Consider the following 27,557-nt stretch of genomic DNA (forward strand, 5'->3'; position numbering starts at 1 on the left):
TGTCTGCAGCAGAAGGTAATTACTGCCTGTCTGGTTATGCTTCAGCACGCAGCTTTTACAATTCAACTCCTTTCACTGTGTCTAAAACAGGAGCTCTAACTCTAACCTCTGTTCTGGCAAATCAGGAGGGGGAAAAAAGATATACACCATCTTTTTAAGGTCCTGTAAAAGCATAAGTCTACACTGTTCCATTATACGTTAAAGAGTAAATCCCAGGTGTTTATGTTTTGTTTTTACATTCAGAAATATACAGAATGTCTTATGGAGGTTATAGCAAAACTTTGGAGATCTTGCATATATGCTTTAGTGTAATTAGACCACCTGACACCTTGTCTCAACTCAAAACTGTGTCACCAACTTCAGCTAAAACATTAAACTGAATTTAGCCAAGCTGGTTCAAACCCTTTTACCAATATTCTTGACTTGGCTTAATTCTACTTGAGCTAGTATTCTTATTCTTATGCAAAATACTCCGTGGTCACTTTCAGTTTGTTTCTTTGGAGGATTTTGCATTGGTTTAAATCAACTAGCCATGGGAAAAATACCAAATTGGGGAAGAACTGGGAATTAATCTAAAATTCTGCAGTAAATACCATAACCACAGGTGAGGAAAATGGAATGATATAAAAATTAAGCTGCTTTCTCCAATGAACACTCTGAATTATGTTATTTAGGATCCAAAATTCATGATGAAAAGTCACTTACAGAAAGGGGAAACAAAAGCATAAGTGGAAGAAAGAGGGAAAGAAAAGCAAGAAGAAAGAAACGAGTTTTTAAAAACCCATCAGTCTGAGGAAGATTAAGAACTCAAAACTCTTTCCTGGATCACTTTCTTTTCCCATGCATTGTGCACATGTGGTGTTCTCAACTATCTGACCATGGACACACGTGCAAGTTGACCTGATTTTGTCTCTTTTCCCTCTGGATGCTTCCAGTACAGGCAAACAAGCTCCCATATCCATGTCATCTGTACCAAAATAAAGACAAAGGAACAGCCAGTCCTCACTAAAATTCCCTCTCTGCTTCATTAAGTTATTTTCTAGGAATTTTTAATATCCTTGTCCGTCATAGCAAATATAAATCACAAAATTGCACTAATGGTTATTGCTTTAACCTGTAAATCTCTGCTAACCATGACTGGGCAGTTGTGCTACTTCAATACAAACTCCACTGAAATAATGACTGTCAGCATGAACCGTATCTATAAACTAAGCACAGCCAGGGATGAGTAACATCTCCCTGCACTTTGAACTGATTGATTTCTGCTTGAAATCACTTGATTGCAAAGCAACACATTACTTAATGTCCCTAACTCCTACAGCTGGTAGAACAATGTAGCACTGGCATGTGTCAAAGCCTTCTGCTGCCTCAAATTTCAAAACCTTGTGGAGCAGTGACCAGTGTGTAACAAGAACAAGTGTGACCAAGGAACAGCTCAGTAGTTAAGTATGTATGAAATTATTTTTACCTGCTACAAACCAGAACACTGGGATAGGCAAAACAAGGAATTGCCTTCAGCCAGTCTTTGGTATTCTTATCTTACAACCTTTTACGAAGTTTTAAATTCTGTAAGTGAAAAATTTTAAGAGGGTTAAAGCCTACCATGCCATGTTACACTTGATTTGGTATCAGTTGAACCAAACTATAGAGCCCAAGACAGCAAAGCATCTGGTGAGTGAGAAGCACCAGTTCTTACTCAAGGATTGGAAGAAAGAGCATTTGATGCTGAAATTCAAAACCACGTACAGATTTTACACCAAAATCAGAATAGGCATCTTAAATTTTCTATCTCAGTGACGTGGAAATCCCTCATATTTCCAAAGAACTTGCAGTTTGGGGATACTAAGTTTTACCAGTGATAAACATTTTTGTAGTTCAAGTTTGAAGATCTGATTCACAGCTACAGATTGTGTCCATAAGAGTACAAGTTTAAATTGATATGTGTGTGGTATTTATTGCCCTTCAGCTGGCGCTACATTAACTTATAAGCAAGAGGTGTGATTCAGTTCCTTGACGTTGTGTCACAGGCTGTACCTGGTCGGTTTATTTGCTTTTTCCCCCCGGCACACAAGAGGCGGGGGGACACAAGAGGCCTCCAGCAGGCAGAGGGAGATTCGGGCATCCACACACCCAACGCTCCCACAAACCTTCTGCCCGTATTCACTTCACCCCTCAAAAGCACAGGGCTCACTTCTGCCTGAAAATAAGTTTTAAGCTTCCTTGGCGGCATATATTCGGCATTGCCCCTGGCACCCCTGAGCCCCCCTCTACTCCCCGCTCCCCGCTCCCCGCCCCCCTTCCTTGCCCTTCTCTTCTCTGCTCTCCCCTCCCCCCACGGACGGGCCCCCCGCCATCGCCCCTCTGCCCCACCGCGCATGCGCCGCCCACGACCCCCTCCCCCCCTACCGTGAGGGGGATGGGGGTGAAGCGCTCCGGGGCGGCCCCGCGCCTTTCTAGTACCTTCCCCGGTGTCAGACGTCATCAGTACGCGCCTCGCCCCAGCGGGGTAGTTTCCGCCCGCCGCTGCGGGAGCGGTGTCACAGGCGGCACGGGCGCTGTTCATCGCCTTCCCTCTCCCCTTTCCCCCCCTCCAGCACCAGCACTACCCCCATTGCCATCATGTCGGAGAGTGCGGAGGGTTCTGCGGGGGGTCAGAGCCCCCCAGACTCCCCGAGCCGGGGCTCCGGGGAGCCGCGGATCATCAAAGTGACGGTGAAGACTCCCAAAGACAAAGAAGAGTTTGCCGTGTCCGAAAGCAGCAGCATTCGGCAGGTGAGGGGGCTGGCGGGCGGCAGGGGGGGCCCAGCGAGAGTAGCCAAGCCGTGGGTAAGGCCCGGAACCGGGTGGGTCTCGCTCGGCCCGGGAGAGAAGCGCAGGCTGGCGGTTGCCGCCTTCGGCGCTGCAGCGCCGGGGCCCTTCCCGGTGACAAAGCAGCTCGTGCTGGCTTCGGCCGCTCTTGGGCGAGAGCCGTGGCCTGTCCTGGCGCAGGACGGGACCGCCGCCGTCTGAGGCGAGCGAGGGAAGCGGAGAAACCTCCCGCTCTGTTTCTGCCTCCCCAGCTTTTCTCCTCCCTGTTGCAATGAAGAGTGGCGGCCCAGGAAGTGAACGCGACTCGTTTTCTAACTGAGCTGCCTTGTCGAGCTGAGTCAGTCTGCAAGTAGGAGGCTGGCTGGCGACCTAACATGGCTATAGAAAACGTATGCAGTAACGTGCGTCTCAGTGCTGTATTGCCAGTGGTTATCTTGAGCTAAAACTCATTAAAAGAGCCAGTAGGTTATGCGAAGTTGTCTTCGTTATAGGGAATTCATGTCTTCAGACTGTGTAAAATTTGATGTACGAATTAAAGACACCTAGTGCTGTGCGTAAGTGTGCTACTTCTCATACAGTACTTAGCGTGGCAGTGCTGTTGGATAACTGTTTATAGGATCTCTTTGTCATTTCTGTAAAAGCTTGTGCCCAGTGGTGCCTTTGGCTCGACGGAATCACTCAGACAACTGAATCACTGACATTATTTCCTGCAATTGGTCTCTTTTCCTGTGAGATTTTCCATGCAAGTATTGACTAGAACTTTATTTAGATTAGAAAGCTTCGAAGCATAGAAAAAGTGTAATCACAGTGTGAGACAGAATCTATAAAGCTAGAATCTCCAGCTTGTGAAGGATGTAGATATTTCTATGCTAAAATATTCCAAAGGTGAAGTTTCCTGAAGGAAATTGAGAATTTACTTCATGCTCCATAGCATTTATCTGAATTTCTCACTGCAGTATTTCTGAATGAGGCACCTCGCTTTGCATGCATCTTTTTTTTTTTTTTTTGGTGTGTTTGGTAGCTGCAAACCTTACCAAGAAAAGGTTACGTGTGAGAATGCCACTGGTGTCTAGATACAGAACTTAAAATCTATCCTTATGGATGAGCTGAGGGACACCATGTGGTTATCAGAGGGAGGTACAAATGATGAATTAAAGGCTCCCCAGTGTAAAATGTAGTGCCAGCATGCCGACTGGAATGTCAGACTCTTGTTTCACTTAGTAGCCATGATGAGATAAAATGCTGATATTTCTTTCAAGCTTTTTCCTGTAGGTCTGTTTTCAATTCAGGATTTTTAATGCCAGCATTAAAGTATCCCAGACACAAGTTTTGCTGAGGTCTTCTCTTGAGCTTTCAGAGTGGTGAGGCTACTCTCCCATCTTCATTGCATTGTAACTTCAGTATTGTGTTGCTTTCAGATACTCTCTCAGCAAGATTAGTCTAGGCATTTCTCCCAAAGGTAAAATGGCTCTTTGCATTTTCATGTTATCCACTGCTTTTCCAGCAATCTCGGTCTGAAAGGGGTTCTTTTCACTTCTCTCTGGTCCACAGATTTGTGAGTAGCATCAATGCAGTTTTTGTAAAAGTTTTTTTGAGGTTTATTTTTATTTTTAAAGAGATTCATGCCTGGTTCTAGTTTTAGTATCGTGTTTGTCCTTAAAAGTAGTCTGTGGTTTGGGTCCTTCAAAAACAGATTTACCTAAGAAGCCAATTTTGTAATATTTTTTACTTAAACAAAATTGTTTCAAACATGCATGCCAGTGGGCCCTCCAGGTTTTCAAGTAAGCAGTTATCTTAAAGAAATGAAATAGCTACACAAGCTAGCTAGAGCATGGATTTTGACTGAAAAGGAGCTATGCGAATTTAGGTAATTAATTGAGTATATTGTTTGTGATATCTGTTGTCCACAAATATTTTAAACTTTGAATGTTGTCTCTTTTAGGCTGTTAAAATGTTAGGTCTATAGTTATGTCTTGTCTCCTGTGAAGTAAGATTACCCCCTGTGGACTGACTGTTTGCTTGGAGGCCTAGACAGTGTTATAGTTAGCACTAAAAAAAAATCACTGTCTTGAAGTATGACTAGCAATGTCTGTTTCTCTTAAGCTGTAAAAATGAACTTAATAATAAATATCAAGTAGATAAAATGTTTCCAGAGCCAGCCTTGAAAACCTGATTTGAAAACAGGTTAATCTCAAGTAGCAGATAAGTTGAATGCCTCTTCAAAGGCATCTGGAATCAGCAAATTATTTGTTCTGTTTGATGTAGGTGGGCCAGCAATGCCTGCCATAGTTGAAAAACAAAACAGAAAACAACCCTAAACTCATACAGCAAAACAAAACCCACTCAGTTGTGCATTTTTGTAGCTAGTATTATGACTTGGTAAGCCGACTTGTTATTTATTTATATCATCTCAGAATACTGCCAGAGTGAAAATGTAGGTTTTAGGTAAATATTTTTGTTCTTCAAGGCTAAATTCAGGGCTACAAGGCATATTTTGTCTTGCTCCATAATGTAAATCAGTTTTGCAGCCATCCTAACGAAGATTCCTCCCTGTGCTGGAGGATTTCAGCAACACAGCATTTGTTACTGCTGATCCTGTGTTGTGTAGCTGGAACAGTGAGTATGCAGGTTGGGATGAAAAATAACTTTCAAATACAAAGCCACACTGGAAGGTCAGTTGATTACAGTTGCCATCCATCTGGGGAACCTGTTTGATAGTGCTGAGCACAGTTTGGGTCAATATTAGGACAAGGACCAAATACTTTCTTGACCAGGTGCGATGCTGATCTTTGTGCTCTGTGCACAACTTTGTGAATACATGGTGTGTACAAACAAGTGCCTGTAAGCCTGCTGACTTTAGCTGACCCTGATTGTGCTGGCTCTCTAACTCAGTAAAACTGTCATTTTTTTTTTTTTCCTTTTCATTTATTATCTGAGTTCATGGCAATACAAGCTTTGTAATTACTTGTTTAACAGAGTTGATTCAACAGTTGTATACAAAGTATGCTCATATTATGGATAACTCATGTCTCAATGCCTTAGTGAATGTCCTGAATAGTTTGAGTGATCTGGTGCCGGAGCTAGTTACATGGAAAACCTATTTTTATCATTTAGACTGTTTACATCATAGCAGAATTTTAGATGAGGCCCTTTGTGTACCTGTAATTTCCAGTATTGAAATTTCCAGTGTTCAAGATCTTATGGCAACTGGTTCAGAGTTACTGTCCACCAATGTGTATGCAGACTGAATTTTGTGAACATTACAACACTGAAATTTAATAACATGCTTTGGTGAATATTTTTAGCTGTTAGTTGCTACAGTGGACATAGCAAATGTGTTCTAACACTTTCTGAAGCTTGCGGTTCTTGCAGAGAGTTGCCAATCCTTTAATTATCTGAAAGTTTCAGTCCATCGGGAAAAGTGAGTATAACTAATACTGTGAAGTGTGAAGATACTTCTCTGCAGAGTAACAGACTCATTTTGATATTTCAGTTTTGTATCCTTTTAAAACTTTATCCATGTCAAATAGGGCCTCCTTCTGTGATTTCCTGTGTGTTCTGCTAGCATGCCTCACTCTCCTCAGTCATCGGCCAAGGCTGTCACAGAATTTTCCAATATTGTTCTGCATACTGTTTAAAAGTGCTAACAGCAGAGAAAACCCTAATGAATGAACAGCTGCAGTAGAAGTGTCATGGTGAGCTACGTTTATTTTAGAGCCCAGTCAGCATCTGATGCTAATGACTATAAATCTTGGACAGTCACTGTCTAGGGGTAAAGCCAGGTTAAAATCTTAAGAACTGGGAATGAGAGGGTAACAGAGAAAGTGCTTCTGTCTAGACTTCTTGTTGGTGGGGTTAGTTGTTCCTGCCAGTAACAGCTGGAAAGAATGTTAGCCATTATGCCTCAAATCCACTCATTGTATTCTGCTTCACCTTAAATTTAAAACTTGTTGAAATCAAACAATTTAAAGATGCTTAGCTAGAAGGTCAGATGAGGTGGAATTCTACTGTCAGTAACTCACATCTCAGTGTTTTCTCAGGGAAACTGGGTGTTGCTCAATCTCCTTGGTTAAGTTGAAGGATAAACAACTTCTGCTGTCTCATGAAAAGGAAAGGGCAGGGTAGATTCTCAGAAAAGAGCTCTACTGTAAGAATTCTATTTTACACATAATCCTTTTATACCCTTTTCCAAGCTCAGTGACTTGCAGAGAAGAGACTAGTTCTGCTGCAAACACAGCACTTTCTAACAGTAGATTGCAAAGTGCCTTTATGAAGAAGGGAAGTACTGCTAACCACTTCTCATAAGTGAGTATGTAAAGAATGGAGGAAGTATGGAGGAGTGGACTGGATTGCTGAAGGATCCCAGGAAGGGATAGAATAGTCTAGAACATGTCTAGAGCCCTTTCCACTAGGTTGCACAGCTGCAGGTTGTTTGTTTTTTGTTTTTTTTTTTCCTACTAGCCTTGTAAGACTGAATTTGAATTTGTTTCTTGAGGAAACTTTTCTTTTAGTTTGGTTTGTTTGGAGTGATTTGGTTGTGAAACTAGCGTGCATCATTGGCAAGAGCACAGGAAGAGAGTAACTCCATCTCATGAAAGGATAAGTTTATATAGAAGTCAGATTTTGTGTTCACTTTCTTGCTATGCTTTACCTGCTGCAAATGAGGGCCAAAAGTTCTTCTTTGCATGAAACCAGAAATTCTTGTCCCTCTTTCTGTATGGAGTCCAAGAACTATGCAGTGAAACAGTGTTTTACTCAAATCCACAGTCATAAGATTGCCAGCTATGATTCATCGGGAAAGGATTGTGTATTGCCATGAGTGTCCCTGCTTTCTTACTTCTTGGGTCAGGATGACCTGTAACCAGTAATTCTATTGTATAAAAGAAATCTGGAGCTAATCAACCTTAGCCTCTGTTGAAAATGATGGATGTTGGTGCAAGTAAGACTGCAGCCCCTGTAGTAGGCTTAACTGTGTATGTTACTAGGAGAAGCAGTTGAAAGTATAAATAATCATGATGTATTTTGAAACAGCAGTGATGAACAAGATAATGTGATTTGAAAATACTTTGTGGTGGAATTGGGAATGTAAATTGCAGTTTAACTCTCTAGATACAAGCCTTTGCTTCCACATCATCCACTACAGTGTACATAGTTTGGTGTGGGAAGAGTCAGCAATGTTGCTTTTTTATTGTCATCTAGATAAAGTTGTAGCTTAGTATTTTCAAAGCAGTTGCAGTTTTTAGGGGCCTGTTTTCTGTTACTTTTCAGTCAGGCGTGGATGTTAATTCCTTGAGACCTCAATCAAATCATTACTGTAATTTAAATTTTTTAATGTGCTTTATTAAGTCAAGGTTGAGAGAACCTGGAAATATTTTTCATTTGTTTGTTTTCCTCTTTTTATTCCTTTCTCACAGCACCTTTTCATGTGAATGGATACTACTGTTATTACAGTTGCTGGTTTTGATTTCATAGAATGAGTCAGTGAAAGCATTTGAATCATTATATATGTTAAGATTTTTACTTTTCTTGGAATAACTTTTTACTAGGCACTTTCTAGGCCAGCTAGTCAGGTAGTCACATGTTAAGGTAATGTTTGAAGTATGGATCTGCTCTGCGAAATGACAGTGCAAAACAGGCTTTGTTTTAGTCAGCTGTTAAGCTTTATTATGTGTTCAGACATCAGCTGTGTTCAGTGACAAAATGTTTTCTTAGCTCAGGTAGGGTATGAATGTGTTCACTACTGGACATCATCACTGGTGTCTCTCCATACCCTGCAAAAAACTTCTGGGGAAGCCGTTTTTAGTTTTAACACAGAGGGGGGGAGAAACAAAAAAACCCCAACAGAACAAAAACAACAAAGGAAAAAAAACTAGCCCAATGCACTGCTAACACACTTTTTTTTTTTTTTTAAAGTTGTGTCAATATAAGTATATTTTGCATGGAAATTGAGAGTGTAAACAAGATGTGCTTGTGTGGTGCTAAAAAAAAGTGAATATTCTTAATGTGAAAAAATTACAGTTTCTGTCCTTCAAAAACAAAAAACCCAAAAACAACCCAAAAAAGTTGATAGAGGCAAAGTTAAATGGTAATGTGGGCAAGGCAATTCAACAAGAGTAGATTTAGATTTGCTGTAATTAATGTCAAGTCTACAAGTTGGCAGCTTTGAGGAGGCTGTGACCTTAAATTACTTCATTTTAGTTAAAGCTTTCTCCTTTTTTTCCCTAGGGAGACCAGGGATCTGTCTACATGTTAGTCATGTGTTTCAGTCTGATTACCATTGTATTTTTCTCAACTTATTTGTCTAAAACTTGTGTATAAAATTGACATAATTTTACAGTATATTTATTCTGTTACTAGAGGGAGTACTGTGAACTAGTTTAGGTATGATGAAACATTCTTTGTTTTTACAACTTCAAGTACTTTTATGTATTCAGACATCCTTTGTAATATCATGGTGTCTAGTATTGTTGCTATGAAGTAAAACTTTTATTTTAGAACCTTAACAAATGGTTGAAACCATTGCTTGCAGTGTTTCCTGTAAATAAAAAGGAGGACTCTGTGCAGTAGAACTGGATATAAATTCTCATCGTTTCTAGCCAGTGACGTTTTAACTCCTCCTGCTTTTGATTTTCCCAGTTGACAAAGTATTTTACCTGTAATTTACTAATAGTACTATTTATAACTTCAGTTGTACAAAGTAAAGGTTTAAACAATACCAAAGTTTATTTTCTTACAACAGCCTAAATATGTATTAATTGCTATCATAATGATCTCATTTCCTGTATTTATTGTCATTGATTGCTCATCTTTAATTTGAAGCTCTGAGGTGACACATGCTTGGTTGATATTTTACAGTTATCTTCACTGTTTGTTATGTCTTTCATTACCACAGGGCTGTAGAACTGTATTCCCCAAATTATTTGTTGCCGGTAAGAGTGGTAAAAGTCTTAAAAAAACTACACAGATAATGTCTGTGGGAATAAGAATACTAATTACCAGTCATTTTTCTTGTCCTTTCTCTGTGTGAATTTAAAGAAACTTCTGGATTTTTCTCTTTGCTGTGGGGGAATGATCTTGCAGCTCAGTTAACAGTGAAATTGAGAATACTGAAGGTAGGCATTTGCCCCAAGAGGACAGTAGGGGGTCTTCTCTTCTGCCCTCCTTGACTTCTTTTTACACATTTGCAGACACTAGTTCCCTGTGCCAAATTCCAACCTATGGCTAATATTTTTTTCAGAGTTGTCACAGATCATGTGATGGTGAAGACTGGCATACTAATCTTTTAATTTTTGTCCCCAAGCAGCATGTTAAACAATCTACATGTATTGAAAATATTTTGGGGTTTATGTTTCACAAATGTACAGACAATTCACTTCCCCTGTCTCAGCAACAAAACAGTTTGCAGCCCTAATTTGTTAATGGTGGTATCTTTGTTAACACCACTAATCAGACTCATTTGCAAAATACCTTGTAACCTAGGTTTTATGTGGTAGTCTTCTGTGAATTAAATGTCAAACAGAGTGCTTGGTCCTGCTTATACCCTGTCATTTCAGAAATCACAAGATTGTGCTGAACTGAAGTGAAGCTGACAGAGAGACTTGACTTTTTTTGCCTCTAATCCTAGTGGGTTTTTAATGTAAAAATGCTTTAATTATCCAAATTGGCTCAGTATTCTTGATAGTGTTATTATTGCGGCTGGAAAGAGATGGATTGTGCATTTTGGATCATGCAGGTGCATTACTGTGGAGGCTGTTGTATGGGTCCTGGTGCATTGGCTGTTGCATTAATTTCCTAGTGTATTGTTTTTTTGCAGATCATCTAAATAGCATTACTTGCAAGCAGGGGAAAGAAAATGTATAATCTTTGGTAGCTGTAGACTAATAATACTAGATACTATTTAGTTACATTCTGTAAATGGTGTTCTGTTTCCCTAACCTTATGGGTAAATGTTAGCTTCTACAAGTGCTTGGGCTTGGTTTGAGGTAAAGTAATTTGAGGAAGGACATTAAACTGCTGTTTGTCCAGAGGAGGCTGACCAACGTGGAGAAAGGCCTTGAGGGCTCCTCACAGGAGCAGGTGAAGTCACTTGGCTTGTTCCTCTTGGAGAAGAGAAGGCTGAAGGCTGATCTAATTCCTCAGGAGGATGCATCAGAGAGGGAGGTTCTGATCTCTTTGATTCTCTTTGGTGGCCAGCAATAGAACACAAGGAGGGGAAGTTCAGGTTGGATGTTAGAAAGTTCTTCACCAAGAGGGTGGTCAGTCACTGGAGGAGGCTGCCCAGGAAAGAGGCCATGGTAGCAAGCCTGTCAGAGTTCACAAAGCATCTGAACAATGCTCTGAAGTGATATGGTTCAGTTTTAGGTAGGACTGCAAGGAGCAGGGAGTTGGACTCACTGATCCTTATGGGTCTCTTCCAACTTGAGATACTGATTCAATAAATATTATTGGAATTATGGATAGCATCAGCCTCCTAATTAGAATTAAGTCATTGATCTCAGTGCCACAGGATATTTTGGAAAATATGATAATAAATTTAGGTAAATTATACTACTTTTTGACTTGGCACAGCATGGTTGTTTATTCTTGTGCATTAGATTTGTACAAAATTGTGAGTATTTCTGCTGTTGTTACATTATTTTGGAACACGTACTATGAATAATTAACCAGAATAATGTGGAATAGGAAGTAACTGTCTGAACAGTTGCTCTGCAGAAAAGATCTTAAGAGCTGTTAAGTAAGTCAGCACTGTTACATGAATATTTTCCTGCATAGATTTCTTACTTTTTCTTATGAATAGGAATCTAGCTTGCAGCATGTGGGATTTATAGTGTTCTACTAATTATATGAAAGAACTGGCTTGGAATATCTTAGCCAGTTTTGAGCTTCACACTTACAAAACAATGTAATGGGTTTTGAAAAACCATAGAGGTGAGAATGATTGGATTAGAAAATAACCCTCATGGAAAGATTAGACCTACTACCAGTCGTTATTCTAAGAACAACTGTCTCATTCCGTTGCCCATTCTGGACAGAACAATGGAGAAATAGGATCTTGAAACACTGGAATATATTTATTGGGAAAAAGGTCACTGGGGACCTTAAAAGAACGAGACTAGATAAACATGTCTAGGAATATTTTGGGTAACTCACTCACTTTGGGAAGGCATGGACAGAAGACTTTCTGGAATACTTGCAAATCTAAATGCTGCCATTATAAAGGTTGATATAATTTATTTTTTTTTCTCCAAGAACTCAAAGTAACTCTGTGTGAGTACACTTAACTAACCAAGGGCACAACCTCCTACTAAAACAGAGAGACTCTTTACCTCTGTTGTCTCTAAAACTTTTTTTTTCCCCAACTTCATGGGGTTGTTTTTAAGATACTTAGTCCACTGACTAGTCTTGTTGAATAAATTTAACTGGCTTTCTTACAATGAAGTAATTCCTTAAGTTTTTCTTGGCTGTCTTTCATTTAAGTTTTGTGGATTTTTGCTTTTGGTGAGAGCCATTTTTCTAGAGAGTAAGAAATCTCAGTAACAAGTCAGTCAAAGCATAATCTAGTTACTATTGGCTAGGAATGCAAGAAAGTGTAGAGTGGGCTTTCAAGTTCAGTTGTTTTAATGAGGATATGATTTCCTGGTCAGCTGAAGAATGTGGCTGTTCACCATGCCCTGGGCTGCAAACACATTTCATGATGTCATGTTGAATTGTGAAGGCAGAGCCACATGCATGGCAAGGAATGTTAGTTTTGACTCATGGGAGGTGACAAAAATTTTTCTCTGAGAGGGTGCTTTCTGTTTCGGTACAGCAAAAGTGTGGACAGATCTATCATACTTGTGACATTACATCTTCAGTCTTTCAGCAGAGAATGGCTTAAGTGGTGTGTGTGTGTGTGTGTGTGTGTGTGTGTGTGTGTGTGTGTGTATATTAGGGTATATTTACTAGTATATAATTATATAGATACTTCACAGTGGGTGTATAGATATAAGTAAGTAGTATATATACCAGTATATATTTGTTGTTATAGATGCATGCCTGATTGAAGGCACAGTAGTCTTTAAGTGGAACCAGATTTTTGTTATTGATAGTTGTACAACTAGGTATCTAGATGTGAAACTCTTCCGATTTTTATTGTACAAAAAAGGAATTACTATTTCACATCTCCATATGGGCAAAAAAAGTTGAGAAAATTTTTATTAAGTATTTCTAGATGATGTAAAGCAGAATGAGCAGTGCAAGTGGGGTAATACATTAAATGTGAACAAAATAGCTTGTCCTTAATTATTTAAAAGTTATAGTTCAGTATTCAATGACATAAATGTGTAATATAAACTTTTTTGTTCAGTTCAAGGAAGAAATCTCTAAGCGTTTCAAGTCCCACACTGATCAGCTTGTGTTGATATTTGCTGGAAAAATTTTAAAGGATCAAGATACTTTGACTCAGCATGGAATTCATGATGGACTCACTGTTCACCTTGTTATCAAAACACAAAACAGGTAACCTTACTCATGAATAATCTTTTATTTACCACTAACAAGTAAAAATACTCTGAACTCTAAACAGCTTTCTGTTGGCAAATCTGGATTTGACTAAATAATTACTATAATCAGCTTCTTAGTCCCTGCTGCTGAAGAATAATGGCCTGAAATTACAGTGCTCTTTTCTTTGGTTTATCTTGCATTTTAATTGGATTAATGTTTCTAAATGCAAGTCTCTTACTTTTTTTGTTAAACTTTCAAGGTTTACTGCTGGCTATGTTTTGGCTCCATAGTTCTCAGATATTAGCTCTTACCTTCTATAAAGAGAGATTGTGTAGCTTTTGTTTCATGTTTGAAAATTTTCAGTGAATCCTTATTCACTGTTTTGGTTAAAAAAAATTGCTTTTTGCCTCTGGGCTAAGGAGCACCCGTGTGTGATGCCACATTTATGGCTCTTGATGAATTGTTGGTGTACCTGCACTGGTCCCGTCACCACTGGAATCCATGTCACCCATCTTCCCTACCTTTTTTTCATCACTTTAGAAAGCTGTATTACAACTACTTTCAAAATGTTTTAATCGTTTATTGGGCAAGGAAGTACAAACAAAAAGCTACAGACCCATTTCATGAATCTACCTTATCTTCTAATGTAGCCGTAGTTTTTTCACCTATTTTGCTCTAATTAATTAAAAATACACTTCTAGGACCTGCTGAAAAGAATTACCAGCACAATGAAAATCACCTTTGAGGAAGTATAACATTGTCCTGAATCATCCCCATATTCTTCTTACTAAGATACTTGGATTTCATGCTTATCAGGTCATGATTCCATTATGGCCTGAAATGTAAGACTTTTCCAAAACTAGATCTGAAGATTATATATATATTTTTAAAACAATATTAGATGTGTAACTGTAAATAGGAATCTTCATAAATCCAAACTAGTCCTTGTTGAAAAAAACATTATTTTATTACTGGGTTACATTTTTCAAGTTGATGAAAGCTTCTAGTATCGTGTTGTAACCTGGCCTATGTGGTGTCAGAATAGTAGTGACTGATCAGCAAAGGACAATGAAGAGACACTGAATTTCTGGTTACAACATTCCAAGTCAACACCTATATTTATTTTTCACAAGCAGCAGGAAGAAACAGTGGCAAAGTGGAAATAAAAGAATGGTGTGCACTTTACAGGAATATCACTTTATCAAAGACTTGAGGTTTGCTAAGACAGACTTGGCAATCAAACAATTATCTTGAGGTTATATGCCCCAAATTTTCATAGAAAGACTATGAAGTGAAAGGTTTCAGCCTTGTCTCATTTTCTGTCCTGCTTTGAGAACTTTTCTTGTCTGTTAAGTGGTTGCTTCTATAAATAGTTTCTCAGTTGAAAAAACAAAAGTTTTAGGATTATTATTTTCCTTTTGCATATGGAGGAAAAATATATGTGTTCTCCTGACCAAAGGAAACAGGTTGCTCAGGGTGGTGGTAGAGTAGCCATCCCTGGCTACTCTAAAGTGGGTAGATGTGGGAGATGATATAGTGGCTAAGATGGTTTAGGACTAATGGCTGGACTTGATGATCTTGAAGGTCCTTTTCAAGCATGATGATTCTATAATTCTATGGTTGAAGTTAGAGCTGCTTGGCTAACTGTAGTCATCTTGTGTTCAAAGTTCACAGTTGCTGTTAATGTTACAGCATATTTATGCTTGTCCTTCTCAGGAGCCCAGAGTTTTTCTTGATGCCTAGTGACACCTGTCTTTGACATAAGCTGCTGTATACATATGTTCCCTTTCCTGGGCTGATAATGGCTGTCCAGAAGGTTTCCTCTAGAACAGATTTTCATTCAGCAGGCTGTGGATGTATTCTGTTAGACCTGAAAGCAAGCAAGATATGCAAAACCCAAATTAATGGACTTTAATTTGGAAGAAGTCTTAGGTCTTACGAACTCAAGATTCATCTCCCTTCCTTCACGCCCAGCACATCAGCAAGAATTTGAATGAGGGAGTTTGGTCCCATGGCATCTTATATCTTCATGACTTGATATGCCATGTTTTATTTAGCTCTTTACAAGAATACTGCTTAAATCAGTATACTGATGGTATACCAGCAGATTGGGTACTTATAAGCTAGTGTTGGTGATTTGTTGAAAGAACTTGAAGCATGAGAAGTATTTCATTGTTCCTTTGTTTTCTGTCTTTGTTTTTGATGGCTGATGTTTAACCTAGAGTCAGAGAACTCTTTTGGTTTTTTTGTGGTCCTGCTTTAGTTAAATACCAAAGAATTTTATTACAGCAGAAAGATACTCTAAGATGAACTGAGGTATGAAATCTGGTATATTGTCAAATCTTCAAAACTTTGTGTAAGATCTGAATATATAGTTTCTACAAGTTACTTTGCAAATACAGACATTTGAGATTGAGTGCTGAACTAGACAGGTGAACTGATTTAGTTTTCAAACTACCCTCTTTTCATTTGAGTAGAGGCCAGGATAACTTTACACAGGCTCAGTTCTTTGATTTCTTTTATTACATAGCAAGCAGGAATGTTTATGCTTCAGCTGTAGAAGGATGTGGTGCATATATGATTTTAGCAGGTTGTGCTCTATTGTGGTAAATTACGTTGGCTTTAACCTTGTACATGTATGGTTCTACCCTGTTCTTGAAGTCTGTAAGGTTATTGACATTCTGATATTTGTCTTCTAATTAATTCCAGCACTTAATCTTGCTAGGTGTTACTTCTCTAAGCCCAAGGAGTATAATCAGTAGTATTTGAGTGTAGTGGAATAAGGCAAGGATCTTAAAAGTAAAGGTAAGGACAGAAGAAACGATTGGTGGGAATCCTGCAGGTAGGGTAAGAAGGTGGGTAGTGGCTCCAGTAGTGGCCATCCATTTTCTTAATGTTTCAAAGTACTATTCCAAAAAGCTGATGACATGACAAATGTGTGAGAAACGTCCGGTACAGGAACTCGCCTAGAGATAGTAGTGTGATTTTTGAGAGAGAATCAAAATGTGAATTAAGATTCTCAGGTATTACACTTTCCTTTTATTTAATGGCATTATTAAAATTATCTTGTTAAACTTATAACTTTTAAACTTCATTTTTTTAGATCTCAAGACCACCCAGTTCAGCAGGCAAACACCACTGGGAATACTGCTACCACATCAACATCAGGCAGTAGTACCTCAACACCAGGATCAACAGATAGTAACCCTTTTGGCTTGGGTAAGAGTATTCGTTAGGTAGCATGGTGGGTGTGTTCTCTTGGATTGAGGTAGTTGTCTGTGAAGCTTTATTCTAATGTGGACAGAACTTTAAAAGCAAACAAATAAGCACAACTTAAAAAAAAATTATTACAAGTAGCAATGGTATTGGTTGTAGAATGCTTCTGATCAGTAAGTTATCAGAGGAACGTGGTTAGCTTAATTTTATATGCAGAACTGCAGATGTATGCTGCTTTGCATACATTGGTACTAGGGTGCCTCTGATATCCTTGTGCTGGCAGTGTGGGTAATGAAGCTCCTTCCAGTGTCCTTAAAAGTGCTCCTTAAAAGTACATCTGAATTGCAGTGAGGAGAATATTGATGAAGCTGAACCTGTAACATGGAGCCAAGATCTAACACAACTGACAAAATTGCTGTTAATTTTACAACTCAGTATTTCTTATATTACAGGTCTGATAGCACTATCAGTCTTCTCTTTCATGAATGAAGAGGGTGCTTCTTTCATAAATAAAGAGGCTGCTATCTTTTGACTTAAAAATACTGTCTATTCCCATAATCACAGTTGGGTTTTTATTTCATTCTTTTTTAGCTCGTTTGCTTTTGGGGGATGAGAAAGAAGTAGAATTGAATAAGCCAACTGTAGTAGGCAATTGCTTTTTTTTTCAGGTGTAAACAGGTCTTCAGACTGATGAGTTCCTTCTGAAATGTTTTGTTTGGAGTTGGCAAAGAAGGGAAGTTCAAAGTGTGATTAGTTAATGGTGCATTAGTAAGAAGAGGAGCTCTACATCAAATTAGAATAAGAAGTATGAGTCATATTGGGAGATCTCTCTTGGTGTCCTTTAACAAAGAGGAGACTTATAGATAAATCATTATTACAGATGCATTGGAAAGTGTTGTGGGCAGGGGAGGGGGGCAGGTGGAGCTGGAATGGGACTTGAGGTTCCAAAACTTAAACAACTGTTGTACCGTAGCTTCAGAAAATGGGAAGAAAAGCTGTTAGAATTGTACCAAGTTATATTTCAGATGCAATTTGTTGTGGTTTTAGTTGGGTGTTGCTATAAGAAGCAAACTTTTTAACCAGAAAAGGGTAACTTTAACTGTTTTTTATTTGGAAAGAACCTGGATGTGTTTAGAAGTGTACTAGAAGCTGAAAGTTCAATTAAATTTTTTTCATCCTCTTAAAGGTGGCCTTGGAGGTTTGGCAGGTCTGAGTAGCCTGGGCTTAAATACATCAAACTTTTCAGAGTTGCAAAGTCAGATGCAACGGCAACTTATGTCCAACCCAGAAATGATGGTTCAGATAATGGAAAATCCATTTGTTCAGAGCATGCTTTCAAATCCTGACCTGATGAGGCAGTTAATTATGGCTAATCCTCAAATGCAGCAGCTGATACAGAGAAATCCAGAAATCAGTCACATGCTGAATAATCCAGATATAATGAGACAGGTATGTAGAAGGATCTCTGTAAGTTCAAGACCTTTGATAATGCTGTAACTGTGAACAACAGAGCAGGAATTTTATGTGCTTGGTTGAATGCTTCAGCGTTCTTGAAGTATTTAGGCTTTTAAAAAATTCCATAAAGGTCACTGTAGGCAGCTCTTGTTTGTATTTCTAGCTGTTGATGTCTGATAGACAGTACCTATAGATACTGATATAGACCGATAATAGAATAGACTGGAAATGTAGAAAATCTGCAGTATAGTTTAGAAAGATACTGAAGATTGTGTAGTCTTGTCTTCTGAGGTCAGTTGGATGTCCTTGTGTGCACTTGAAACCTTCTGTTATCTAGCCAACAATGAGTTTACCAAAAGTAGTAATTCTCCAAAGTACTGCACATTATCATTTTGTTTAACTGTGGGTACTTCTAAGTGCTTTTAAAATTAGATTTTATGTATGATATGCTGTGTGGCAGAAGGTATAAAAAAGATGCTTTTGGAAATGTAGCGATTTCAGGTTCCTATTGTAGGCTGCTTGCTGTAACAATATTAGAAGATATATTAATATATTGTGTTGAAATTATGAAGAAAGAAAATAATAGTTCGTTCAGGTCTTCCTGACCCAACCAGGATACTGACAGTTAAGGTTGCATGCTGGATAAACACCTAATACTGTTGACTCACACTAAGCTGATGTCTTGATTTGGCTTTAAGCATAATTTCAGACTGGGTTAGACAATGGTAACTGACATATTGCCAAATACTGATGTTTTCACTTTAGAATGGATTTTTTATTAATACAGATTAAACATTCCACTTTCCTAGACACTAGAACTTGCTAGAAACCCTGCAATGATGCAGGAAATGATGCGAAACCAAGACCGAGCCTTGAGCAACCTTGAAAGTATACCAGGGGGATACAATGCCTTGCGACGTATGTATACAGATATTCAGGAGCCAATGTTGAATGCAGCACAGGAACAGGTAAGAGAAGATTGCAAATACACTGAAATTAAATATTTCTTTTAAATAAAACCATGTATTTAATGTAGATTTTTTTCACTTGACAGAACATTTGTTGAAGCCACTACATGGTCTCTGTAGAGCAAAGATCTGTAAAAATTCTGTGCTCTTTTAAGCTTGAAGAAATACAGAAAGTGATTTGTGAGTTTGAGAAGCTATCTTAATGTTAACAAGTTTCCGTATTACTTAAATTTGAATTCTTTTAAATCTTTGCCTTAAAATTCTGAGGTCTAGGAAAATTTTTTAAACATGTATGTAGTACATCAGAACGAAAAAAAGCTTTGAGGTTAGAAACCAGCTTGCAAGATACAATCTCTGTGATTAAAATACCAATGCAGTAGGAACACTACTTTCAAAAAGAAATCTGATTTAATTTTTTGGAGGTGCCTAGTGTCTTTCAGTGTTGGGATCTTTTCAGAATATTTACAGTGAGTTGCTGTAGAATGGTAAGTGTAACTGATAACTGATTGAAAGCCATCAACACTTAGATCTTCATGTGTAATTTTGGAAAGGTATCTTGGCATTTATAGCAGACTTAAAAGCAGTTGACTTTAGTTGATGATTCATGTTTGCTTTCCTTCCTTCCTAGTTTGGAGGTAACCCATTTGCTTCTCTAGTAAGCAATGCATCAACAGGAGGGGAGAATCAGCCATCTCGTACCGAAAATAGAGATCCTCTACCAAATCCATGGGCTCCTCAGTCCAGCTCACAGCCTTCTGTGACCAGCAGCACCAGCAGTGAGAGCAGTGGGAATAGTAACAACACCTCTGGCAGCACAGGACAAAGCTCAACTGTACCAAATTTGGGACCTGGAGTAGGAGGTGTGTTTGTTACTGTAATTGTATATATTTGCAAATATTTGAGAGTTTGCTGAAGTGATTTTTCCCTTAGAGTTTTTGATTCAGAGTATTAATTGCTCTTTGCTTTTGTAGAACATTCGATTAGTATCAAAGTCCTCTAGGAAGAGGAAATATGAGTAGTCAACTAAGAGTGGTTACTTGTCTATTGCCTTAAAGTAACAAAGGCTGGAAATCTGCAAATGAATGATAGTATGTTTCCTGCTTAGAGGCAATTGGGGAAACAGTTAATACTGTAGATACGTCATGGGACTGCTTGTTGGTTAAAGCCTTTGTCTTCTAGAGCAAATGCATCTGTAAGCAGAAGCACACCAAGGTATATTTCAGGGGATAAAACATGTAAAGTGCTTGTATCCTGGTTTTAGATAGTCTAGTTTGCTGATGATAATCAGGATGTTCGCTAACCTGGCCTTTTACTTTTAAGCTGGTATGTTCAACACACCAGGAATGCAGAGTTTATTGCAGCAGATAACAGAAAACCCACAACTTATGCAGAATATGTTGTCTGCACCCTACATGAGAAGCATGATGCAGTCATTAAGCCAGAATCCTGATCTTGCAGTACAGGTAAATGCATTTGGTGTAGTAGTGTTGATATTACAATTATTAAAAAACCAAAAACCCCAAAGCAAAAAACCCCACACCAAACAAAACAAACAAAAACCCCCACAAAAACCAAAACAAATACCCCAAACAACACAACTCCCCACCCAAAAGAAATAACAAACCCAGACAGAAATGACCTAGGGAGAGAAGAGATGAATCTATGATGCAGTTACATTTTCACTTGTGCCAACAATTGTCTGTAGTGAGTCAGCCACTTTTTAATGTTAATGGTTAACTCAGTGAAATTGTTGCTTACTTATGTTTGACAACTTGTTGCATTGAACTTCTTGTTTGCCTGTAGCTGGACATCATACCTGACATGCTTTTAAAATAACCATTCTTCTATGTGGATGTTTTGTATAGTTTTAACGTGTGATCCAGCATTGGTAACCCGTTTGACAAAACAAATTATTTGATTGTAAATCAAGGTAGATCGACTAGTACATAAATGGCTCCTCTAGCTTGGGAGGAGAGAACTGGAGGGGAGTTGGTGCCACATCTGTATGTTGTTCTAGTTTTAATGTGTCTTTTTTGACATTTGCTGAAAATGCAAATGCTGTTTATGAGTGGCATCGTAGAAGTGCTTTAAAGTTTTACTTAAAACTGTAAAGATAAATCCTTAACAGAGATTTAAAAAAATTCTATTTTCTGGATTAAATAATCACTTGGAGAAATATCCTTGACTAAAGTGATGTTTACAGGGGAGCCATCACTTAGTCTGTAGTGGAGCCTGAGCAGAAAGGGGTTTTCTTGCAATGTAAGTGTGGCTGTTTTGGCAGGTATCTGGCAGTTCATTCACTTAAAACCAAACCAAGGAACCAAACAACAGCAAATTGAAAACAAAAAAAATGTACCCTTCAATGTGTTCATGCTGGTGGTTCATAATGAACTTTGGCCAAAGGAGAAGTATAATATTATTGTTATTATTGTTAGTTATTATTATGTGAAGCTATTTTTCTAGACTATTACAGTGTAAGTAGCTGTTTTAAACCTCCCTGTTTTTTACTGCTTGATCTTTGAAGTCAAATATTTTTTTTCCATAGATGATGTTGAATAATCCTTTATTTGCTGGAAATCCTCAGCTTCAGGAGCAAATGAGACAACAACTTCCTACTTTCCTTCAGCAAGTAAGATGAAACATTAGGTGTTAATTTGAATGATAGTTTCAATAAACTGATGTCTTTCTGTGATTTGGCTAAAAGCTAGATTCTGTAGTATAGTCTCAGTAGCTTTAGGCATGAAGTTAGATTGTCCCTTATTAATAAAACGTTGTTTAATGTCTTCATCTCTTTCAAAATTAAACCTGACTTTCAGTAAGTGTGTTCCAGTACTGAGTTTGGTTGACAGAAACAAGCAAGATTTGGAACTGAAAAGAATCCAGTGCATGAGTTCCATCACTAGCCTGTCCTTGTGAATCGAAGTGTATCGCCAAGATTTGATCACGCACAGATGGCTTTAGGTGTTAATAATTTTACTCATACGTGTGTTAGAGTAGGAGGTTCAGAATAAACTGTTCAGCTAAATAATAACTGTTCAGGTAGTAATTTTTTCCTTGGGCTATCTCCTTTTGTTTGTGTCACACTGTCATTCTTCTGCACAGATAGTTTTCTGTTAAATTGGTCATCAGAATGTTTACAATATTTCAGCTCATATTTGCTTGATTATCTGCTGGCATTTGTCTATGTTACGGGATCTGGTGACAGAAACTGTGGGATGTTGCTCTGCAACATGGAAGGTGTCTTTTTCAGTAAAGGGCAATTGACCAGTGGAAGTAGGAAAGACTTACTGCTACTTAACATCTGCAATTAACATTAATAGGGACAAGATCTAGGTCAACTAAATGCTCTGAGAATTGTTTGGCTACTGTTTCTGTGAAACAGATCCGTATTTCAGACAGTAAGTCATGATTTAATTATTTTCAAAAAGTAACTTGCACCAGCTTTCTTTGGACAACCTAAAAGGTCCTCTTTAAAATCTGAGTAAACTTTACGAGCTATATATTTAGTTATTCTCTGACTTTTAGCTTCAAGAAGACAAATGGAAAATATCACTTAACAATTTGGTGTGCTTCAGTGTCATTATACACCCATATTCCAGACCATAATTCATCACATCCTATTTTGCTCTGCAGGAGAGGAAGTTAGACCTTTCTCTGTCCATTTCTATGTGAATCAAAAATGTTTTTTGAATTAAAGCAGAAGGAATTTGGGCTAGTTGCCAAGTGATCTGCTATAAGAAGTAGGATCTGGTTACCAAAACTGCGTTGTGACTGAAACATTTCTTTTCACTTACCTGTGGCAGCTCTAAGCAGAGGCAAGCATAAGCCGTAGTTTTAGGTTTGTATCTAAAAGAGTCAGGCTTCTGGACATCTTAATTTCAGAAATGAAAAGGATTTGCCTTTTAAATTATCTTTGGATGTGAAAACCAGTATTTAATTGAAATCACAATAGAGTGGGAGCCCCTGAATGTTAAACAGTAGCTTGATAGTATGCTTTGTTGTATATTGCCATTTTTCTAGGTTTTGATGGCAGCCAAAAATAGTAATGATAGCACTGCTGTGATCTGAATTAAGTTAGGAAAAATAAATATTATATACTTTTTTTCTAAAACATCTGTTGGTGAAGTTCCATTTTGTTCAGCCTTGTTCCTTAACCAGTAGTTTGAAATGGGAGACTATCTCTGGAATGATGTTGAACTATTACAGTCCTATGGCCTTGAAAGATGTAGTCTGCTAGAAACAGTAATGAAAAAATAATTTTCCTTGTATACTTCTCATTTGAAAGGCTTTGTCCACGTATAGGGAGTTCGCTGATCACCTCCTCCCAAAGTTTTCGCAACAACAAAAAAAAAAAACCCTGAACAATTTCATGTAAATACTCAAATATAACAATGAAAACCTAGTTTTGAAATTATGTGGGACTCTGTAGAACAACTAGTGATAAACTTCGAACATCTGCATATGATTGAGATTTTTCTGTCCTTTCTTAGATGCAGAATCCTGACACGTTATCAGCTATGTCAAATCCTAGAGCAATGCAGGCTTTGCTGCAAATTCAGCAAGGCTTGCAGACACTAGCAACAGAAGCACCGGGGCTTATACCAGGGTAAGAATTGGTTGTACAAATTTAGACAAATTTCTTTTGTTATGTCGTTCATTGTATTTACATATAGAGTGTTCTGTTTTTATTAAAGAGGCCTTCTACTGCCCTTTTTCGTTTAACTAAATTTAACTACTTCTTGTATAATTTGTCAAATTTCAGCTTCTCATGCACTTCTAAATAGTGATGACTCTGGTCTTTGTGCTTTACTTCTGTTCTTATCCTCACTTTTGACAGGACTCTTACCCACTACTTAAATAAATGACAGGAGATAGTATTTATTATTCAAATGGTGTATTTCTTTTTATGTAATTTATACAGATTCAGTGCTGGTTTAGGTGGATTAGGAAGCACTGGAGCTCCTCCAGGGTCCACTGTACCTACTTCTGTTCCCAGTGAAACTACAAGTCCAGCATCAGGAACTGCTGAACCTGGTCACCAGCAGTTTGTCCAGCAAATGTTGCAGGCACTTGCTGGTGCAAATGCTCAGGTAAAGTACACTGTAGTCTCGATTTTTTTATTCTTTTTTGACTTTTTTTTTTTTATTGTAAACTAGTAAAAGGGAGAGGATTGCTCCCTGAATATTCTCATGAAAGGAGAGCAGAGGAAGCTTAAAAGTTGTGTTGCAGCTGTGCAAGTAAATGCTGAAAAAACATAAAATTTGAGTAAAAGTGTTCAAACAGTAAGATTCCTGGGCAAGTGCAGTGTTGGCTCAGGCAAGATAAAAACTTATGTTGAATACCATTACCCCTCTGCTTTTTGTATTGTTGGCCATTACTCTCCAGCTGTGACTTAGATTCCGTTCCACACCCGTTCCACACTTTGAATACCCACACCCTGGTTATTTGGAGCCTGAGTTTGTTGTATAGCTTCACTGATAATCCTGCAGCTCCAGACTTCTGTGCAGTTTGTTAACATCCTGAGTGTGATTAAGGGTTTCTGAAGAGGTCCAAAGGTCAAGCAAAGGTAGTAGCTTTGTCAGTAGCTGTAGGGTAGTGAGCAAGTCTGGCTTTACAGAAGACGTGCTGCTAATTCCAGTGCAGGCTGAAACAGGACTGTGGTACCTACCCAGTGTAATGGCAGAGTGGTGGTGGAAGGGGCAGTCCTGCTTTTTCCTCCTTTGTTGCCACAGGATGAATTAGTTCAGCATGCTGATCTGACAGCTTCTTTCCCTTGTCATGGGATCACAAGCAGGTCTTGGTGGGTGTCACTGCAGGCAACCATATTCTCATACAGTTCACTTACGCTGTCAAATCTTACAGTACTGAGTCAGCATTCTGTTTGCCTTTGCTTGGGGTAAGCAGGTTGGGGGGAGGCAGTTCTAAAATTTGTTATCTGTACATTATTTGTTTGGAATCATGTGCAGATTTTAAATATTGGTAGTAGTTTCTCAATGTGTAAAACTGTTGAATTGGAAAAAAAAGAAAATTAGCAGTAGCCACACAAGTTTTGTGTTGTTACCTAATCAGCTCATTGATTCCCAAAAGTGACTTCCCAGTATTACTCCATCACCCTATTTTCCTATAATTGCTGATTCAAAAATACCTCTAAATTGAAGATCATGCTACTAAATGATGCAGAATTTTTGCCATGACTGTGTGAGCAGTATCATCCCATAAGTACTGCTGTCAGTTTGCCTTAGACTGAATGAAACTTTCTAACAATTAAAATTTTGGTATACTTGGAGCATTAAAAAAATGAGGTGTTTCATATGTTATGGAACAAAAATCAACTCTGACCATAGCTGACAGTGACATTACCACAATCCCTGCTCCACATTACTAGGTTGAACTATTGTTTAATTTAAAAAACATATCTATATCCACATTTTAAGAAACTGTTCATGGGACATAAATTTACCTAACTTAATTTTAATCCTTTTTGTCAAGCAATTGGCTTTTCTTGTAGTTCAAGAATATCGTGTAAGTATAGCTGCTCTTAAAATCTGCAGCTGCTCTGACTTTTAAAGAAAATTGTGGTACCTCATAGGATCTTGAAAGTGATGTAGTCAGAAATTAGCAAAGATGGAGAGTGGTGCAGAACCAGCTGTGTTTAAATCTTGTACTTTGCTAAATGTGTGTTACGCTTTTATAGCTTGACATTTTGTTTTTAGCAGCTACAAAACCCTGAAGTTAGATTTCGGCAGCAGCTGGAGCAGCTGAGTGCAATGGGCTTTCTGAACCGTGAAGCAAACTTGCAAGCGCTAATAGCAACTGGAGGAGACATCAATGCAGCCATTGAAAGGCTGCTTGGCTCTCAGCCTTCATAGCAGTGTTTCTTTAACTTGAAAAAATGTAATTTATTTTTGATAACAGCTCTTTAAATCTTTAAAATATTTGGTTTTATTTCATTCTGATTCTTGGGATTGTCTTAACAAAAGTTGGTCTGATGCATTTTAAAGGTGAAGTGCAGTAGCTTTCTTTAAACAGTGGGAATCAATGCATTTTCACTCTGTTGCATGCATCACGCTTCTTTTGTTCTGCATTATTTGTGATTTTTTTTTTTTCCCAATATTGGCTATTGCAGTTGGGTGAACAGGTTTTGTCTGACCTAAAATTGTCCAGTTCATTTACTACTTAAACATTAGCCTTCAGTAGTAATCTATGTAGAATACAAATTAAAAAGGAAACAATTCAATTGAAGCTACAATTCGTGGGTACCAATACTGCTTATTGTGATTCAGGCATGGTTTTCTTTTTTTCTTGCTAGCAAAATGCTGTAAGATTTATACCACTTAAGTAATCTACTGTTTTTTCCTTTAATTTGTATCGCGTATAAAGAGTATGTTACAATGCAAACAGCTCATTTCTAGAGATTTACACATTGCAAAAGAAGGGGATTATAAGTAATAAATAAATAAATAGATTAAAAAAAAAAAAAAAAAAAAAAAAAAAAATTTAAGACCTGTTTTTTGCGTAGAATCTTCCAGCATTTTTGGTAACTGTCTCAACAAAAATGCTTAAGCAAGTTAAAATACATTAGAATTACTGTTCTGGTTATCTCTTTACATCTGACTGTGCAAAAACTTGCATTTTAACATTGTCTCAATATTCACAAGGTTTAACTGTAAATTACATTCATTGTCCAAATTAAAGAGGCACTGCTTTGGAATTGCTTCTAAGGCTTTTTGGCTTGTTCCATTTCAATTCTAACATGTATTCTGATTTATAATTGGAAACATTACTTTCATTCATGGTCATGTGATACTCTTAATTACTTTTAACCACCATGTAAAAAATGCTGTATATCTTCTGAGTTTATATTGGTAGTTACTTCTCTTGTGCACAGGTAATAAATGAATTAAAAAAAATCTTAAAGCATCTTCTCTTGATGATTGCCTAGAATTCAATATAACTGATGAACTTAGGTGTTGGCATTTGAGTGTGAGCTCTGGGAACACCGACCAGCTCTGGGCTGAGATTAGTAAATAACACTTGGATTGGGAGGTGCAGGGCAGAGGGTAAGAGGCATATGATATTAAAGACCAATAGTTTAAAGTGGAAGTAGCAGATTAACTTCCATCACTGTGTGTTACTGAATAGCATCTGCTTCAGTGTAGTTGTGAACATGCTTGCTGAATTCCTCTACTGCTTTTGCTTGGTTTGAACAGTCTTTTCGTTTTGATGGTACAAGTATAAATTAATTTGCTATAAAAATTGTTTGCAAATGGTTTGAAATTACCATGTTAATCAGTTTAAAGCAAAATGATAATGTGATATAAAGGAAGAAGTTGAGCACACTTGAGCATATAGTCAAATTTTTAACTTTTGGCAAAGCCATGTATGCAGTTTTGTTGTGTATTCTTATCACAGAAGAGAAATTTCGCTTACTGTCCAGTAATCCTTTTTCTTTGTGGTTAAGTAAATTAATCAAATACTACTGATGCATGGTACTTGGAAAAATTCAAGAAAACCTCCTGATTGGTGGCATCTGCCTATGGATCAGGATCTCAGTGATGCAGTGGCACGTACTGTTATATAAACAGGAGTAAATTAAAATAGAATTTATCGCTAATTAGTTTAATATAA

The 27,557-nt window shown here is 37.9% G+C and overlaps 1 protein-coding gene across 2 annotated transcripts; it reads left to right on the plus strand.

Annotated features, from left to right (window-relative positions):
* The first annotated feature begins 2,478 nt into the window (after positions 1-2,478).
* Positions 2,479-26,390, plus strand: UBQLN1 (ubiquilin 1). Of its 2 annotated transcripts, none has more exons than XM_071732094.1 (11): positions 2,479-2,772; positions 13,154-13,305; positions 16,394-16,509; positions 17,693-17,955; positions 18,771-18,929; positions 19,558-19,789; positions 20,250-20,392; positions 21,475-21,558; positions 23,420-23,535; positions 23,851-24,019; positions 25,643-26,390. In XM_071732094.1, exons 1-11 carry the CDS (start codon positions 2,620-2,622, stop codon positions 25,796-25,798), a joined length of 1,743 nt encoding a protein of 580 aa, XP_071588195.1. In that variant the 5' UTR covers positions 2,479-2,619; the 3' UTR covers positions 25,799-26,390. The 2 variants fall into 2 exon arrangements, with proteins under 2 accessions (XP_071588195.1, XP_071588196.1); XM_071732095.1 differs by having other exon boundaries at positions 2,489-2,772; positions 25,646-26,390.
* The last annotated feature ends 1,167 nt before the right edge of the window (positions 26,391-27,557 follow it).

This window comes from Heliangelus exortis, chromosome Z (genome assembly GCF_036169615.1).
Source record: "Heliangelus exortis chromosome Z, bHelExo1.hap1, whole genome shotgun sequence".
Taxonomy (NCBI): Eukaryota; Metazoa; Chordata; class Aves; order Apodiformes; family Trochilidae; genus Heliangelus; species Heliangelus exortis.